Here is an 18136-nt window from a genome sequence, read left to right on the forward strand (position 1 = left end):
AAACAGTTCATATAACCAACGGAGGGGAAGATGTACTAAGCGTTGGACAGGGAAAAAGTACCAACCAATCAGCTCCTAACTGCCATGTTACAGACTGTCTTTGAATAATGACAGTTCGGAGCTAATTGGTTGGTACTTTATCTCACTCCACGGCTTAGTACATAGACCCCAAAGTTTTTTGTTATGATCATAATATTCCAAGTGTCTGACAGTCTTTAGCATTCAATGTGAGAGGATCTATGTACTTGCCATAGCCAGAAATAAGGTAATCTACTATATATATCTACTAATATGTAAAAATGTCTAGAGAAAGAATACAATGACAATAAACACAAAGCAAAAATCAAGAGAAAATAAAATAGAAAGAAGTGGTTCTCTAAAACTTACATAGGAAGAGACGATCTCCTTCCCCGGTTAGATTTTTTCCCAATGACTGGCGTGCCAAAATGTTCAGGATTTGTTAGCGGGAGTTGGTCCAAAGTCTACAAGTGAGAAAAGTAGAGATGTGAGCAAACGTTGGGACCTTCATAATGCTAATATAGTAGTCTGACATTGCCGTTTGTATTACCTCGCTCTCTGCAAAGTGCCTTTCCCCCTTCAAACACAAGGACGTCCGTCTTAAAGTCCTTTCATCACCATCATCAAAAACTACAAAATAAAGTGGCAAATATAACAACAACCTAAAACAGATAATCACCAAAAATTGCCATAATGAAGGCAGACAACCGTGAGCTAAATTCATGATCATTTTGTTTATTTTGGTGGAACAATTACCATTTCCTATAACAAATGTTCTATCAAATGAAAAACACAGAGCTGACTTCCTGTTCCTGATCACACAGCAAGTTCTCTACACAGACATGTGATACCCACATGTAGTCACAATAATCACTGACACTCCAGGCCTTGCATACTTTCACTGTTTACCTTTTCCAACATTCAGCTTTGCTTACATTTATTTCAAGGCTGGCCAACTCAGCACTGGAATACATCTACACAGCTTTGAACTCATACCGTACACATTCCATGCCCTTCTCAAACAAAACCTATACCACTCACACATGATTCTGTCCTGCAGCCAAGTGTCACATAAAGCATACAATCACATTACTGCTCCTTTCTCAAACCATACCGTCAGACCAACTGCGCTGGAAAGTCTGTAACAGTGTTTTAAGCATCAAGGTTGACAAATTGAATTCTTGATGCGGTTAAGGGCATCATCATAAGACCACTGCATTCACTTCTGAAAAACACTACATTGGTTCAAACTAAGTTATATTTAAGACACAGGATAAAAAATACAACCAGTATGAAGCAAATATTTTATATAAGTCACACATTTTATTTGTTTGAAATGCTAAACCACAAACCCAAAAACAAGTAAAAGTTCTATTACAAAATTAGTAGTGTACTCCACACGTTTTATTAAAATAGTAGCGAATGACAATTCAGACTCATGCACAGGAAAGGAGATTAATGCAGAAATATAATTAAACAAACTTAGAAATACACATAATAAGCAAAACATATAACAAAAACCCGAATCCTAGATCATTTGACTATAGGGCTTAAGGGACAAGCTGGTGGTGCCTTTAAAATGATTGCCGCTTTAAAAATACGGGAACACTCGCATGAATTCCAGCAGTGGCTCCAGCTCGCACCCTATTACATAAGCCCCTATATGCTTTGTGAAATTTTGTGATAGGCAGTACTTAGCTGCTTGTGAAATGGGAAAAATCAGGTGTATCAATGGGAATTTTTTTTTAACCGTTATAAAAAAAAAAAAAAAAAAAGTTTGTTTTGTTGTATATAAACAATGCTGCCAATATTTTATGCAGTTTGCATGTTTAGTGGGAAACACAATATTGAAGGCTTTCACACTGGAGCTGATGTGGGACAATAGGACATAGAACCAGTGTGAGCATACATTTATATATTGCCAGGACTCACCCACAGTATACCAGCTGGCATCTGTCAGTTTACTTATAACTGCTTCCTGGAGAGATCCGTCAGGTGCTTTCATCTCAACCGTAGCTCCAACCTAGAGACATACACCCACATTACATTAGGATTACAGACTGCACAATTAGGTTTTAACCAAAGCACCTCAAAGATTACCCTTGCACACAGACATTCAAAGCAGTAAACTGCAAAAAAGTACAGCCTACAAAAAAAGATATAAGGATGGAGGGCCTATTGTTGCACCAATCAATTCAGCAGCACCTCTAAGAGAGTCCCTGTTACTAGGACACAACCATAAAGATATCCAAACACAATACTTAGAGGGCGCTAACAAATGGAAGGTTTTGTACAGTTTAATACCAATACAAATTTCACAATGGAGATACCACTGAAACTTTCAGCTGACAGGTATTAGCATGGAAGAATTATTCTGATTTGGCCACCAAGGTTCTTATTCAATGTGTGAGATATCCATTTGGTTCTGTGAACATATCCTCTCACCAAAGAAATCACCCAACAATGCGGCCAATTACCAAATATTAGTACATCAGAATAATTTTATGCTTGATTAAATGTTAAAAATTTACATAAAAAGCATATGCTTACATCAAATATGTAAGCATATGCTTTTTATGCTAATTTTTAACATTTAATCAAGAATAAAATTATTCTGATGTACGGTACTAATATTTGGCCATATTGTTGGGTGATTTCTTTGGTGAGAGGGTATGTTCACAGAACCAAATGGATATCTCACACATTGAATAAGAACCTTGGTGGCCAAATCAGAAGAATTCTTCCATGCTAATATCTGTCAGCTGAAAGTTTTCAGTGGTATCTCCATTGTAAAATTTGTATTGGTATTAAACTGTACAAAACCTTCCATTTGTTAGCGCCCTCTAAGTATTGTGTTTGGATATGGATATGGATAGAGATAGATAGATAGATATCTATCTATCTATGTCCTTATTTATAGGGAAACCCAATACAAATAAATGAGCTATAACTTAAAATCTACAATCATGAAATTAAACCCAGAAAAGTTCTACGAAGAACTTAATAGCATGAGATTTTAATGGGGGAAAAAAATGAAGACTGGTCTAGAACACGCCACCTTAAAAAGTAGGATAATTAACTACTCCCTTAAGAAAAAAGTGCAAGAGACCTGAAGTCTATAGTAACATACACAATTAACAACCACTGATAAAACAAATAGAATTTCAGAGCAGCAGGTAATCTGTATTAGTTACTATGTATTATGGACACCCATTTCAGATACTACCTCTTACATCTTACAACCTTGGAAATTTAAAAAAAAATGTGTAGCAAATTACTGAAACAGTATTTTAGGCATAGCACTTAACATGGGGAGGGTAGTAACCAGGGGGAAACGCTCTATACAACCCCCCCATACAGCTATGCACGCTGCACTCTTTACTCTGCCACTTCTACCCCCATCTGATTCCTAACATTCAATGTAATTAGCGTGAGGGGTGCGAATGGGATGAGTTTTGCCGTTGCCAAGACATTTTAATGCCGCCATCGGCACCGCATCTCGCAACCCTCTTTTAGGCTGAATTCCCTCAATTTTGTATATAGTCCTATGGGGCTGCGAACAGTTTTGAGCGATTTCAAGCTGCCATCAAGCGCGGCCATTACCACGATGACTCGCACCCACGAGGGCATCGCGCATAATTGGATTGATCCCTATGCATGAATGGCACCTTCAGCTACTTAGACTTGGGGTACAATGTTGCAGCCCAGCATCACAGTACAATTCCGCACTCCCAGCCCATCACGCCAGCTTCTCATCCATCACCAGGTAAATAGTACAAACGACTAAACATCATTAGAAATGCCTTCACTAATTTACAATTGATTTAACTAACTAGATGACCAGTATTACATTATACGATGTCCGGTACTCAATATGTGGATGCCCAAGGGAAAATAAAAACAGAGTGACATCATGTTAGAGGATTCAGTGGTTTAAGCGCAGGGTGCTCATGCCTATGTTCGCCTAATTATAGCATAAGAATAATAAGAAAATACCTACATAGAGTTAAGGTAATTATTTTGAGCTGAACCAATATACTGGAGATATCAACCTATACATTTGCAAGCAACTTGTGATACATTGAGGGGTGAGGCACAAAATACCTCATACCGCAGTGCATTAGTTCCCATGTCAGATAATAAAATAACTTCCACTTAGCAAAGATAGTAAACAATATCCAGTCAAAACCTATTTTTCGTCAACAACCTCAAACAACAGGACTGTAGGGGCTCCAAGACAAGGAACTCACAATTCAGGAGAACTCTCCCCACATCAGCACTACAGACACTGGCAAAACACGGAAGGGGAGTCATTCTTCTGGCGCACACAGTGTAATCCTGCTTCTAGATCTAACAGTTAAGCAGTCATATCTTCGTTTAATTGGACCATACATGCGCAGATTGTCGAAACTGGATGAGATACAGCACACGCCAAGCACTTTGCTCACTTCCAGCACCTATAAAACCTGATAATGCAGTCACAAGATGACCGGACCACAAGGCCAATAGAGGTCGCCTACTTAAAGTGTTTGTCATCATTTACCATCGCTGTTTTGGGAGCACTTGCCATTACAGAATATGTGGTTAATTTTATACGGACACTGACGGCAAAACATCCACAGACGGTGCCGTTTGTTCAGAGAAACAACTTGAATTCTCCTTTACAGTCAGCACAATGGTTGTTGCAGAATATTTTGAGGTTGCTTAAGCCTAATGAAGACCGTACCAAGCCATATTTAGATATGCCTAAACTTCTTATTGCTCATATCATCTGCTCTCTGCAGAGACAAAAAATTACAAACTATTAATGTAGCCAATAAAAGAAAAAAAATTCATTGATAATGTACCCCTTACTATAAATTATTAAGTATGTTAGAAGCCAATCAGGTGTTCTGTGACTCTTGTACAAGCTTAAACTTACAGCAGCTTGAGCATTATTTCTTATAATACACAAGACATCCTAATGAACACTGACTGACATGACAACATGGGAACTCACTTGTGATAAAAATATATTTTTATTAACGACAAGTCCAACATATAAAGAAATAGCAACACAAACATCACACACTCACCCTTAATGGTCCTTTTACTTGGTCATCCTGTATCAGTTGCGTAGAGCTGTCTTGTTTCAAAGTTACCTGCACATAACATTTCCATATTAAATAAATGTGTTTCAGCGACTGCACTGACCAACACAAAATGTTTTAGAGAGAAAGCAGAAAATTAAAATGATCAGTTAAAGAGCACGACAGTCAAAGATCATCTCAAAGAAATCATGTAATTTCTCAAGGATTTAACTAACAAATATAGGTTATAAAATAGCTGTGTGGCACAGTATTTTATGCCGACCACGCAAACTGTGATTGGGTCTAGCCGCTACAGTTTATGGACTAATTTTTATTTTTTTTATATACTTTTTGATTGAGATCTAATCTCAGACAACAGGACATAAATCTATGCTGGCATAGCTAATGACCTCCGTTGGCGTTTGAGACCAGCAGCTGACCTGGAAATGTTAGAGAAGAGTAAGCCACCAACATCCACATAGACCAATTATTCTTCCAAGGAGGCCCAGCTATTTGTGTGCAATTGCTCTGTGTGATTGCTGTGCAAGAAGTATTCCCAGCATTACTCAGCAGACTTCAGTAATGAAGATAGCTGTATATGACAGATCAGCATATGTTTGGCCACAAAGATAACAAGTGAATCTATGTCCTGTGTAACTTATTTTAAAATATTCTACAACTAGGTCAATTATTTAGGTCTCACTGTTACTAGACTACAACTCCCGGGAGCCCCAGCCAGACACTAGCAAGATCATCTTAGAACCTGTGCATCTTGACAACATTTACAGACACACATATTGCTGGCGAGAGGGCTAAAGGAGCGTATCCACTTGCCAATATAAATGGACGATTGAACGATAACGACATTGTTATCGTTCCTTAAACGTGCAGTGGATATGCCAGCAACGACCAGTGATGTGCGCTCCCGCTAGTTGTTGTCGGCATCGCTCAAACATGACGGTTCGAGGATGAGGGAGGGTGCCTGCACGAGGATGTGTATGTTCGAGGATGTGTATGTTCGAGGATGAGGGAGGGTGCCTGCACTGAACGACATATCGTTCAGTGTGGGCACTGCACAGTATAATGAACGACAACAATATTTTGAAGTCATTCATTTTCAGCAAGTGGATACACGCCTTAACACTGCCTGCAACAGAGGAAGCGAGCAGCATAACAATAACAGTGCAACAGTCCCCTCTAACTGAACATTACTTGAAGGATGGAGTCTATGGGCCCCGAGCTCTGGCCAACAAAAAATGTAATTACTACATATTCAACAGTAACATTAAAACAAGAAGATAAAAAAATATATATATATATATATATATATATATATATACACATTTTGTTTTTTGAAATGCTAAAAGTCTGATTTTATATAATTATTAATACAAATATAAAATTTATGAGGTAACAAATGCAACTATAAACCTAACATGGGGCTCAAGTCAATTCAACGTGAATTGATTAGCGTCAGGAGGGAGCTCCCGGAGCTATTCAATTCAGCGCACTGTTTTGTTGGAGAATGCCGGTTCTCGTGCCCCAAAAGATGATGTTTAGTCGTGAGCTGTGGCATTCTCTAACTAAACTGCCAGGCGCGATGCTGTTTCCACGGTGCTAAGGACAGAAAACAGTATCGCGCTAGGAGTTTTGTCGGATTTCTGCTCGCACCCCAGGAGGAATGCGGGAAGAAACCCTTAGCCGGGGTTAACAGTGCGCTGAATTAATAGCTCCGGGACCTCCCTCCCGGCGCTATTCAATTCGCGTTGCATTGAATCAAGCCCATTATAAAAACATAGAAACCAACATCCCCATTTCTTGTACAACATACCTTCACTTTCACCAGCCGTTTCACGGTTTTAATCTTTGCCTCGCAGAATGCACCCCGGTATTTAGCACTGACATCAGTCCCCACGGTTAGGTAGGCAGGCTCATCCGCTGCCTAATAAAAGACAAGCAGAAATATAGCGGTGACCTCAGTTATCCAGATCGAACACGAGAAGCCAGAGAACAAGAATGAACTGTTCATTAACATTAAACGGAAACTTATGACAGTCTGAAAGGCAGCCGGCCCTAAAAGGGAGACTGTAGTGTTCTGAAGTAATCTGTGGCACTTATCCTTGCTTTACTGATTTGTTAAGAACACCATACTGCACATAGGAGTGAGAATGGCAAGAACTGTATGTGAATAAAATCATAGTGCAAATTTAAAAAACAAACGGAGAACAGAAAAAAAAAAAAAATGTCTGGTTTAAAACACAGAAAAAGAAAAATCTGGTCAGAGAAGAGTTATTATAATAAATATAGAAAAAGTAATGAGATGTTGATAACTATTAAGTCTTCTAGGTGTGAATGTATGCATCATGTAGTTTTAGAGGCGAAAAGTTGGATAGAGAGGTGGGGTCCAGAATGGGTCTTTTGACGATGGGAGACATGGGGGCTCGTTTGAAGGATAGTAAAATGTATGCATGCCCAATAACAGAGAGTGAGATCGGGGAAATGGTGGCCTAGGAGCGCATTATGTATTGTCTAATAACCGCGACTGAGACTGCGGAAAATGGATAGGTTTCACAAGGGTAACTAAACTATTTGCTTATGCAATATCCATGAACATCAGTCTACACACTCTCAAGATACTCATTCAGATCATGCACAACTTCACCAATGTTTACTAAGAAAGGGAACAACCAGACAGATTATTTTCCAACATAATTAGCAAGGGGTTTACAGTAAATCCTACAGAGAATGCAAAAAGCATAAGTACATTGGGACATTGTTAAGCATTTTTTTTTTTAAAAAGCGTTCACTTTCATGAAACCAGACTGAACCGATAAGAGCAGGTTCCCGAAGTCACAACCAGGCAATTGCACAAGAGCAATGTAAAAGTAGTAAGCAAACTCAATCGGGGTTAGGAGAGAAACATGTCACAGTTTCAGTGCCTACCTAGAAAAAACATAGTACACTATAAACTTATAACTATTCTCAGCAACATCATTGTCTGGTCTAAATTTTACCTTATTGGCAAACTTAAACTTTACTCAATATAGAGGAAATGATGGAACAAATGCTTATGGCACAATAAAATGGTAAATTGTATGCAAGTAAAACAGACGTGATTAAACAAAAATCACAGAAGTAACAGTTTGCACCACATATTCTAAATGCTATGCTGTTACAGTATGGAATGAACAACATATGCTACACAACTGATGTGACACACAGAAAATAAAAACAAGCCAAATATATGTACATGCGTGAAACTGGTTGCACAGGGCGGAATTCAATTTATTACGCGGTCCGGATCTCCCGTCTAAAGTGACAGGAGATCGCGGGCCGCTATTCAACTGATGCCGTTTTTCGCGCTGATTGCGCCCATAGAGGTCAGGTTTAGCTGTGTAACGCAGCTAAACCCAACCAAAGTGCTGGGCGCGACCGCGAAAAGTGATGTTTGGGCGCCCAAACAGGTCACTTTTCAGCTCTCATCCCCCTGGGGCTGTGAGCTGAAATGTAGCGCTTACAGCTGATCGCGCCCGACAGGAGCAAGAATTGAATAGCTCCGTCGGGTGCGATAGGGGCTGGAATCAATTGAATTCCGCCCATAGACTGTATATTAAAGAAAAGCTCTGAAAAGTTGCTAACACTAAAGGATTTCTCTGCCATAACAAACTGTCTGAAAGCCCATCCTGTCACTCATGACGTAGAAGGGTACAATGTGACACACTCTACAAATAATATAGTAGTATAGAAGATAAGTCAGAAAAGATGTTGTCTATGGTGCAGATATACAAACTCTCATTCTGGTGTAACAAAATACAAACACCAAGGATACACCACTGACAAGTACATTTTCCAGTCTGCAAGAGATTGTAGACAGGAGTCCAGAAGCACAATGTACCACAACCCCCACCCTGCATGTGCCAGCATGGGTAGCGGCTGTGGCATGGGGTTATTAAGCCACTTACCTTCATTGTCCAAGGTTATTTGAGGGATTCCAGCTCGAAGATTTGCATTCACTACAGCTGCAAGAGACAAAGCAGAAGAGATGAGATGTTATGACTGACATCCATTGCACAGTATCACCCAGCCCACAGCACTGATGGCCAACAGCCAGCCCTTATACCTGCATGTGGGCCCCTGTGGCCCTAAGGCTCTTCCTGTTTAACTGGCAGAAAAGCTTGTAACATGTGTCAAATCCCTGCTGACATACTAGATAGGTGTCTTTTTCCTTCATTAACTGTAACTTGTTAGTGAGAAGAAGGGTGCTGTGTGGCCCTGCTGAAGGCGAGAGACCACCCATGTGGCCCCTGAGGTGTGTCAGGTTGCCCATCACTGATTTCCTATAGAATGGCCAGACAGGGCCACGGTGACCACCCCAGGGCCCCTCAGCGGGTGAGGACTGTGCAGGGAGCTACAGGCCCGGCCAGACCCTCTCAGCAATGCGCCGGGTGGTCTCAGGCTTTGTGCACAGTGGCCGGGGGGAGAGGACAAGCGCCCGGTCTCCGGCACCCTAGCAGGGATGTGTCACGTCGCCATTGCTCGCCGGGTCCCTGTCACCCTCCTGTGGGGTCTCCCTCCCCCCCCGCGCCCTTTGTGGAAGTTGCTGGGAGCAGGAGAGCGGCGGTTCTCCAGCCCCCCCCCCCTCTCCTCCCCGGCTACACCGAGACACCCCATATGCCCGGTCAGATCCTCACAGGGGCCGGGGCCAGACACTTCCAGGCTCAGCCAGACTCTCCCCACTCCCCCCAGCCACCCTGCTCCTCCCGCAGCCGCCTGCCATTCACTCCCCAGCCCCGTCACATACCTCCAAACTCTCGCCTGAGAAGTCAGCGCTCGGCCAAGCCGGATGCTCCGAGCTGAGGGATCCCGCCCCCACCGGCCGCCCCTACGCCCCCCGGACCGCAGGGAGCACCAGAGCGGGTGAGATAAGGGGAAAGTTTCACTCACGCACTCGGCTGCTACAACTCCCCCCTGGCACGGAACTGCGAGCAGCTCTATACGGAATAACAAGCTGTTGAGCAGAACCAGTCCTTCTCGGAACACCATTGGCTCATCCTCACGCCGTGGGGAGCAAACTCAGCATCCGATTGGTGACAACTCACGGAGCACTCATTGGTTGCATGACTGTGAAACATAATTGGCTGCCCCGGATACAGGTACGGGGAATACGCCTCCTGATTGGTAGAGCCCAGCTGCCGCCGCTGATTGCACGGCTCTAAGGGAGCTCGGCCCCTTTCTATGCGTGATTAGACATTTAAGATCCGGATGGAAGGCATAACGCGCTGATTGGCTGCGCCTGGTGAGCGGTGAACCTCTGCCCGCCGTGTGATTGGCTGCTCTGTTTCCTGGAAACGGAACTAAAGCCGAGTTTAGAGCCAGCTGAAGGCGCTGCGCAAGGGGCGGGGCTTTGTGCGCGCTCCCATGAAGTGCGCAGGCGCTCGCCAAGGGGCTCGGCGCCATTTTGTAGAGGCTATTTCCCATTTTATGCTCAGTCGGGCAGGAGGCACAGCCGCGGAGATGCGGCAGGACCCTGGAGGGAGAGATATACGGCGTGTGGCCGGCCCGCTTCCCGACAGCGCCGTAATTACAAGACGCGCTGGCGCTGTGTGGCGGGCTGGGGTAAGAAGCTCGCTTCTAGCGAAGCTCAAAGGTCATATGAAGGCTGTGACGTTGCTGGCAGTGGTGTCGGTTGGCCGAGATGACGCCAGTGACATGGCGGCGTCACTGGGGGGGGCGTGGCTGTCAGAGGATCTTCTCTTCCGGGTGTTGTGCGAGCTGTCTCTGGCTGGCAGGTGTCATCTGTGCGGGTGCATGATGGGCCGACCCACCTGGCGGGGCAACTTCCATGGGTTCCCTCTCCCAGACTCCAACCAGTTTATGGCTGTTATGCTGGGACTTGTACTTCCATGGTTCACTGTTCCTTGTGGGCCTAAGCCTGATAGAGATCTATATTATCGCTTACATTTGTACGCTGGTCACTGAGCCCGTGCAGGCCCTATACAGGCAGCGCGGATGTAGCATATGTACAGTCACCTGACATACCCATGCAGCAGCACACAGCTGGGAACCGACGTAGGACGCGGATGGGGGGCTCTCTGCTATATACATACAGGCCTGAGGCCCTGTGACACGGGGAGTGGGAGGCAGATCAGCATGCAGTCATCCTGTACCCAGTAAAGGGCGAGCACAGATTCTCTGTAGGGGACTGGGAGATGGGGAGCACTGGAAGGCAGCCAGGATAGTGCTTGGGAGGATGCCCCTGCCCGCCAGAGTTTGAATGCTAAAGGGATAGGTGAGTGAAGGGAGGAGAGTGGAGCTATAGGAAGGGTGGTAGGTAGGCTTTGGGGAAAAAAAAATATATATATATATACATACACCAAGCTTTAAGGCAGCGCTCGGATGTCTAATAAGAACGACACTGGACCCCATGTGCAGTAAATGTCCGTATTCTAATGAAAGAACCCAAATAAAGTGTTCTGAATTTTTGACTGCACATTGGGGTCCAGTGTCGTTCTCAGACGTCTGAGCGTTGCCTTACAGCTGGGTATACATGAATACAGTTTCATTCAGGAGCAGACTGTCCAGCAAGGCACTGATGCACATAACACTTTAAGCCAAAGGAGTGCCAGCAGTTTGGATATATATAGTACATATACATATGATATTTTTTTGCAGCTAGTGATCTATTTACTTTTGAAGGTTTCCCTTGGTTGTTGTAGGGCAATATTGTTTCTCATTGGTTCAGATTACCCTACACCCATCCTTCCTATATTCTATAAAGTTTTATTTTTTAAAATGGGTTTCTTAAACTAAGTATTATCCATATCTATATGTGTGTATATAGCCCATTTTTTTTCTGAAATTGAAGCCAAGTGTAATATGAAGATGTTAGTATGTTTTTGACACACACTTTTGTTTTTTCTCTCTAGGCATGACTGAAAAGGGGTATATCTGAATATGCCATTGTGTAGCAGTTTTACAGTCTGAAGACCTTAAGGCGTCTGTATTGTCTACTGTAAAGAAAATTGTATCTTGTGACCTTCCAGAGGTCAGGTAAAAGATGATGCAGGGCACACTTTCTTTGTGTTGATGATGGCAAAGCTCAAGCGGCAGCTTGGTAAAGGCAAATCTTTCCAAAAGCTTGTTTGCGTGTTTTGCTCCATCAAGCCATGTACCTGATTGGACAGGCTGTGAGACGAATGTGGACTCAACAAGCTGGTGGACAATTGCTCCTCTAGTAAATCTAGCAGGTATTTAGTGTATAGAACTTTTACGGGTCCATTCTTAAATTAAATTATGCGGGGGATATGATCCCTTTGTACTTGAGATACTTGCTAGGTTACTTATCAGTATTTTCCTTTTCCTGGGATTTATATTGTTGTTGTTATTTTGTTTTTTTTCAATACAGCTGTATTGCTTATCGTTCTCTGTAGAGAAGAAATCTTTAACAGTTGGTTTTATCGTACCTTTACTTTCTCAGTGATTAATGAGAGGTCTCTTAACATGTCACCTGCGTTTTGAAGCTCTTCTGTGGGATGCTGCCTGTTGCATTTCATGTGAGGTTTGCTTAGGAGCCTTGAGTAGCACTGAAATTAATCAGATGAAAATTGCATGTGTCTTAATATTGTAACCTTTACCAGAGTTTCCAATAAATTTTACAACTGCTTTTACCAGGAGATTGTGGTGTTTGAAATATTTGCATTTATGCAAAACAATTTGGCTCAGGTTCCATAACTTGACTTGTTTGTAGCCTGGTGTATTAATCCTATGGGCAAGTAGAAATTTGTGTACTGTAATGTTCTGCCTGCAGAAGGTTATATTTCAAGCAAACAAAACAAAACTAAATAAATAGTATATGGGTAATGAAGATCTATACCAGCTAGTTATGTACAGAGCTGGGTTTTAGTTAGTGCTTTAAACTGAAGCTTTTATAGAGCTACATTGACTATAAGAAAGTCACACATGCATATTCTACATCTTTATTACCAAACTTACAGCAGAAAGTACATTTGTTTTGACAGCACGTTTCTCTGTGGCTCTTTATTTACATTTTAATGTTGCATATAAAACAAGGAATAGAGAAATCAAGGTTTTAAATCGACTACTTATATATCTATGTAAAACTAGACACTAGTAATGAGTGCCTTATAAAATACATTCTTCTCTCTCTCTGTGCCTTACCTAAGTAATTCTCAGGAGCCAGAAAGCCCGCAACTACATGTATTCATTGTCCATATGTTAGGTGCAAAATCACGGCGTACTGTATTAATGCCCATACGCCACTCTGTTTAGTTTGCTTCAGCAAGTTCCCCTGCCCTTGCTTGTGTTATCTGTCCTACCCAATGACTTAAACAGTAATGATTCCCCCCCTGTATCTGAATGTTGTTCTACTGAATACAACTAATTTTATATTTGGTAAACTTGTGTTTTAGTGGTTGCTTGACCGCCATATTTCCTTCTCTGTGATGTGTTTTTGGTGAAAAAGTTTTGTGATAAATAGCAGTGTGGTAGGAAAATGCATACCTATTAAATCACATTTTGGGACCTGTAAAGTACTACTTCACACTACTACATTGGTTAGAGCATGGAGTCTGGCATTGTAATATGCACAGTATAGGTAAGTCCTGCAAATATTTAGACTCTGTAGTGCAGCTTTGGTTCATTTTTGGGACGTGACTCCCCGGATTGCTTTGGTTGATCTGCTTCAAGGCACCGTAGTAGAACACATTTTTCTTTCAACACATTTTAATGCTTCACTGTCTGTTTTTTATATATGTATTTCACTTTTTCATTTTTATTCTTTATATGCAGCTGCTGCTGCTCTTAGCTATCTCTTTTACACTTCACTTTTTTTATTATAGCAGTGTCTTGAGGTGGTTTAGCTGGGCTAGTTTAGGGGTGTCCTGCGCTCTGGATTTGAACCCTAGTATGTTAGGGACCTACCCGACAGAGGTTACCCAGATGTGGTGGTTAGGCCCATAACCTTGGCCAAGATTATGTCAAAAACCTCTATTCACTGCAAAAATGTATTTATTTATATACAAACCGTTAATTTGGAGATTTTTTTTTTATTATTATTATTGTATGTATGTGTTCAGGGTGTGCAGTCTGAGGCCCATTTCCTATATACTTCACAGGAAACCAGAGAAGATGATGTAGACCTTTCATGGTTCCCCCCTGAATCACCAGTCATATAACTGGGCTGATTCACACCTTTCTGAAGGGGACCGCTGGCTTCATTGTTGAAGTACTTGTGCGGCTAACAGAAGTACAAAGCTAGGTATTACAGGTGGGTGTGGTGGATGCAGCATGTCATACACTGCACCTCCCATCATTTGTTCAGAGCGTTCTGCAACGTTCTTATCACAGCTGACTGGCCCATTCTAAGTGGATAACCCATCCCTTGTGGCTATGTCTTTTTCTCTATTTCATATAAATAAGCTTCTGCAACTAAGTATCTGGATGGGTGGGAATAGAGTAGAAACAAGATGGAAAATATTCTATTTTTCATCTCTAATTTATTTGGAAGGATAGTTATACAAGTAGGAGGTGCAGCTGGTTTGTGCTTTATTGGTCTCCTGGAGTATGTTCTAATGGAAAGGAAACTCTGGCTACTGTATTTAGCGCTGGTTGTCTATTTTCTGCATATTGTGAGGGAATATAGTACAGAGTGGAATCGGTTTTATAGATGGTTTTCTGAATCACATGTTCCAGGCATTGTTGACCTGTTTTGGTTTTATCCTATAGCCGTTAGTGGTAATATACTGTAGTTGTACGCGCTAGTGAGATTTAATGCAAGAACCTTTTTCCTGACATCTTTACTTTCTCCCACTTCTATCCCTACTAAACATGGCAAATGGTGTGGTTTGTGTTTTAGGGACACTTTATATTATTATTAATAATAATAATAATAATAATAATATTATAAAACAGACATTTGTCTATTTGGATATTCATTGTTTCATTCCTTGCTATTTAGGCTTATAGTTGGTTGTTTTAGCTGTTGTATGAAGCATGTCCTGCAGCAAATATGTAATAACTGCCAGAGTCTGCTGTATACTAAATCTGGCAGTCATGTGTTTGTGCTTATGTGACTGTATATCTTGATAAAGAGCATTGCTGGAAGGCTAAACTTCACATTGTGTAGGTTTTGTTGAATAAGCTTAACAGTTGTATGGGGAGATGAGTAAAAGGAAAAATAGTACCTGTTTATACTTTTATGGCACTGTATTGTTGGTCTTGCATCTGTTGTAATTCATTTTATTATCAACACTAGTATCGGTATGACCGGCGTTGGGTACCTGCAATAAGTGTTTAGTTCCTGAGGCTTGCCAAATTCTGCTACAAAAGATTGTGCCTGAGGGGGAAACTGCGCTTCTAGCAACACTTATGTTGAGAGAGATATATATATATATATATATATATATATATATATATATACTTTTTTTTTTTTTCACTGTACTTCCTAAAAGTGAGTTATAGTATCCTAGAATTATGGTGAGTGCAAATTTTGGTAAAGAAGTTATGCCCCCTTTTCCTTCACCTACCCATTACAGACTGTGGGGCAGATGTACTAGGGGGTCTCTTTACTAAGCTGAGGACAGAGATAAAGTACCAGTCAACCAGCTCCTAACTGTCATTTTTGAAACACAGCCTTTGACATGGCAGGAGCTAATTGGCTGGTACATTGTCTCTCCACTTTATCACTCTTCAAGGCTTGGTACATCTCTCCCTAGAACGTTAAGATTCTGTCCAACTAACTAACTGACTGACTGGTTGGAATGAAAATCTGGTAATGTGTGGGAGAAAATGACATCGCCCATTTGATCCCAAGCACTGGAAACCGGACAAACTGTAATTGAGACAAACTGGGCAATCTGTTGGAGAGAAAAACCCCACGCATTTTACTATCTTCTTGGCATGTTAGAGTTTTCTTTGCATATAGGTTTTGTTGCTGAGAGAATGAGTGACTAGCTGCAGGGCCGGGGAAATGTGGTTGTTGTTGAAACATCTAAAATCATTCACCATTTGGCCCTAACTTACAGTAAAGACCTTATTGAAAACTTAGAGGTAAATTTACTAAAGTTTTTTTTTTTTTTTTTTTAAGTGGAGTTGTTGCCCATAGCAACCAATCAGATTCTAGCTATTATCTTCTAGAAGGTGCTAGATCAATGTTAAGTAGGATCTGATTGGTTTTTAAGGGCAACATCTCCACTTCTAAAAACCCGCACTTAAGTACATATACCCCTTGTGTCATTCTCAAAACTTTTGGCCATGGCTGTACATGAAAGGTATGTTACGGACATATGGCCTGATTCACTACGGATCGTGGCTGCGATTACATACGCAGATCTGCTGCGAAAATATGCTAAAGAATGCAATCGCAAAGCTGTCGCACAGCCAGCATAGAGACGCCCACTACCGTTATCTCACATCCATAATTCCTTGTAGTCCTGCATATACATTAGGAACATCGAATAACATCAGCCCCTCACACACAATTACAACTGGTCTGACCTTACTCCGAAATTGCTAACCTCGTCGCACACAGTAAGTACTCAAGCTGCGTAATCCATCGCAGTGGCTAATTTATTCACACCCATGCAACGGTGTTCAAACGGACAGGCACGCCTGCATTTCTCAACCACTACCCTGTCACCACCCTCCAAACACGGACTACCCGTCCCTCGGTCTACGATAGCGTTGCGGTCACCTACGCAGATACAAAGCTAACTCATGCACGCGCACTGCGAAGCATACACATGCACAGTATGCACCATAAGCCGATCTGCGTATGCTGATGCAGTTGCGATCTGTGGTGAATCGGGCCCATAGTGCAGATTTTGTGTTTGAGATGGGTTTGCTGTTGCTGTGATATCCGTACTAAAAAGGTATGTGTCGTCCCGTAAGATTGTGTGGGGGTAGTATTGAATACATCAGAATAACAGTATAGTGGTGGTTCTGGGAGCCCATAGTACTGGCTAAGTGGGTTGTTGGGTAGGGCTGAGTCAGTCCTACATAGTGACCTATATGGGCTATGTTGCTTTTTTCTGGACCTTGTGGTCCATTGCCGTCGCCCAGTAATCTCACATAAGGTCAGGACGAAGTTGTAAATCTGCTGACTAAAACAGGTTTGGTACGAAATGTCAACATTAATCATGTTGGCATGAGAATGTAGACATGGTCATAATATCGCCCTTGACCATGACGACATCAATTATGTAGACAGCGATGAAGTGTCGACATGTTAGAATGTCGGCAATTTATCGTGGTTGCTCAGCGGTGACTTGCCTGCTCCCAACTGCTCCAGTGGCATCTTATGGGTCCTGGTGGTCATGTGACTGTCCTTTCCGGGTCAGAGCTCCGATCATCTGGCGTTTCGGTGTCTAACCTTAACCCCTGCAGCCTAACCCTAATGTCGACATTCTGACAACGTTGACAGTTTATCTGATATTTCATAATGAGAATGTTGACCAGATTCATGTCAACATTTTTTTTACTATGTTAACATAGTAACTTCTGACTACATCCCACTTAAACTACCATGGAAATGTCAATAGACATTAATTGTTGGTATTAATGCCATGTGTTATTGTGTTATTCCATACAGACAGCACAGTTTAGTAAGGGACATCATCATTTATGCTGAACTATACCTAATTGTTGTTTTAGATTTTTAGTGTAAGTTCTGTTTCATACAAGCCCATGCTGTTTTGTGTGGACAAGCCCTAAATGCTCCTGGTTCTTATCAGATTTTTGGGACAAAAGTGGAGATGTGTGGATTTTCTTTCCTATACATGACATTATTTGTTCTTCAATATACTTACTGCAGGGAACCTTACTGCACTTAAAATGACTGATAGAGATGTGTCCTCGCACTTCTTTGCTGCAGTAGCGCCAAATAGCCCCCCTCAGCGCGCTAGGTTCCGTGAGACACGTCTAGCGCTGGGCATCCTTTTTCGCCAAAAATGTGTCTAAGTCACAATGCGACGAAGATGCACCAGGAGACTGCTGATTAATTTACTACAGTATGCAACACTTGTATATCTGTG

At 41.9% G+C, this 18136-nt stretch overlaps 1 protein-coding gene and 1 long non-coding RNA gene across 4 annotated transcripts in view; one reads left to right on the plus strand and one right to left on the minus strand.

Annotated features, from left to right (window-relative positions):
* Positions 1-10129, minus strand: part of ARID4A (AT-rich interaction domain 4A) — a 112353-nt gene extending 102224 nt beyond the window's left edge. For 2 of the 3 annotated variants that reach the window (XM_088456593.1, XM_088456591.1), the window contains exons 1-7: positions 9889-10019; positions 9050-9106; positions 6919-7029; positions 5094-5159; positions 1951-2041; positions 569-648; positions 388-482 (exon numbers count right to left, since the gene is read on the minus strand). In XM_088456593.1, the coding sequence (XP_088312719.1) occupies positions 388-482; positions 569-648; positions 1951-2041; positions 5094-5159; positions 6919-7029; positions 9050-9055 (449 nt within the window). In that variant the 5' untranslated portion in view covers positions 9056-9106; positions 9889-10019. The other variant, XM_088456592.1, reaches the window with a different exon arrangement.
* A 405-nt stretch (positions 10130-10534) lies between these two features.
* Positions 10535-12760, plus strand: LOC148477600 (uncharacterized). Its single transcript, XR_015872500.1, has 2 exons — positions 10535-10703; positions 12014-12760. It is a non-coding gene; the product is annotated as an uncharacterized LOC148477600 (long non-coding RNA).
* Positions 12761-18136: the final 5376 nt, after the last annotated feature.

The sequence above is a fragment of the Taudactylus pleione genome, unplaced genomic scaffold (assembly GCF_031769625.1).
Source record: "Taudactylus pleione unplaced genomic scaffold, aTauple2 ptg000707l, whole genome shotgun sequence".
In the NCBI taxonomy this organism is placed as follows: Eukaryota; Metazoa; Chordata; class Amphibia; order Anura; family Myobatrachidae; genus Taudactylus; species Taudactylus pleione.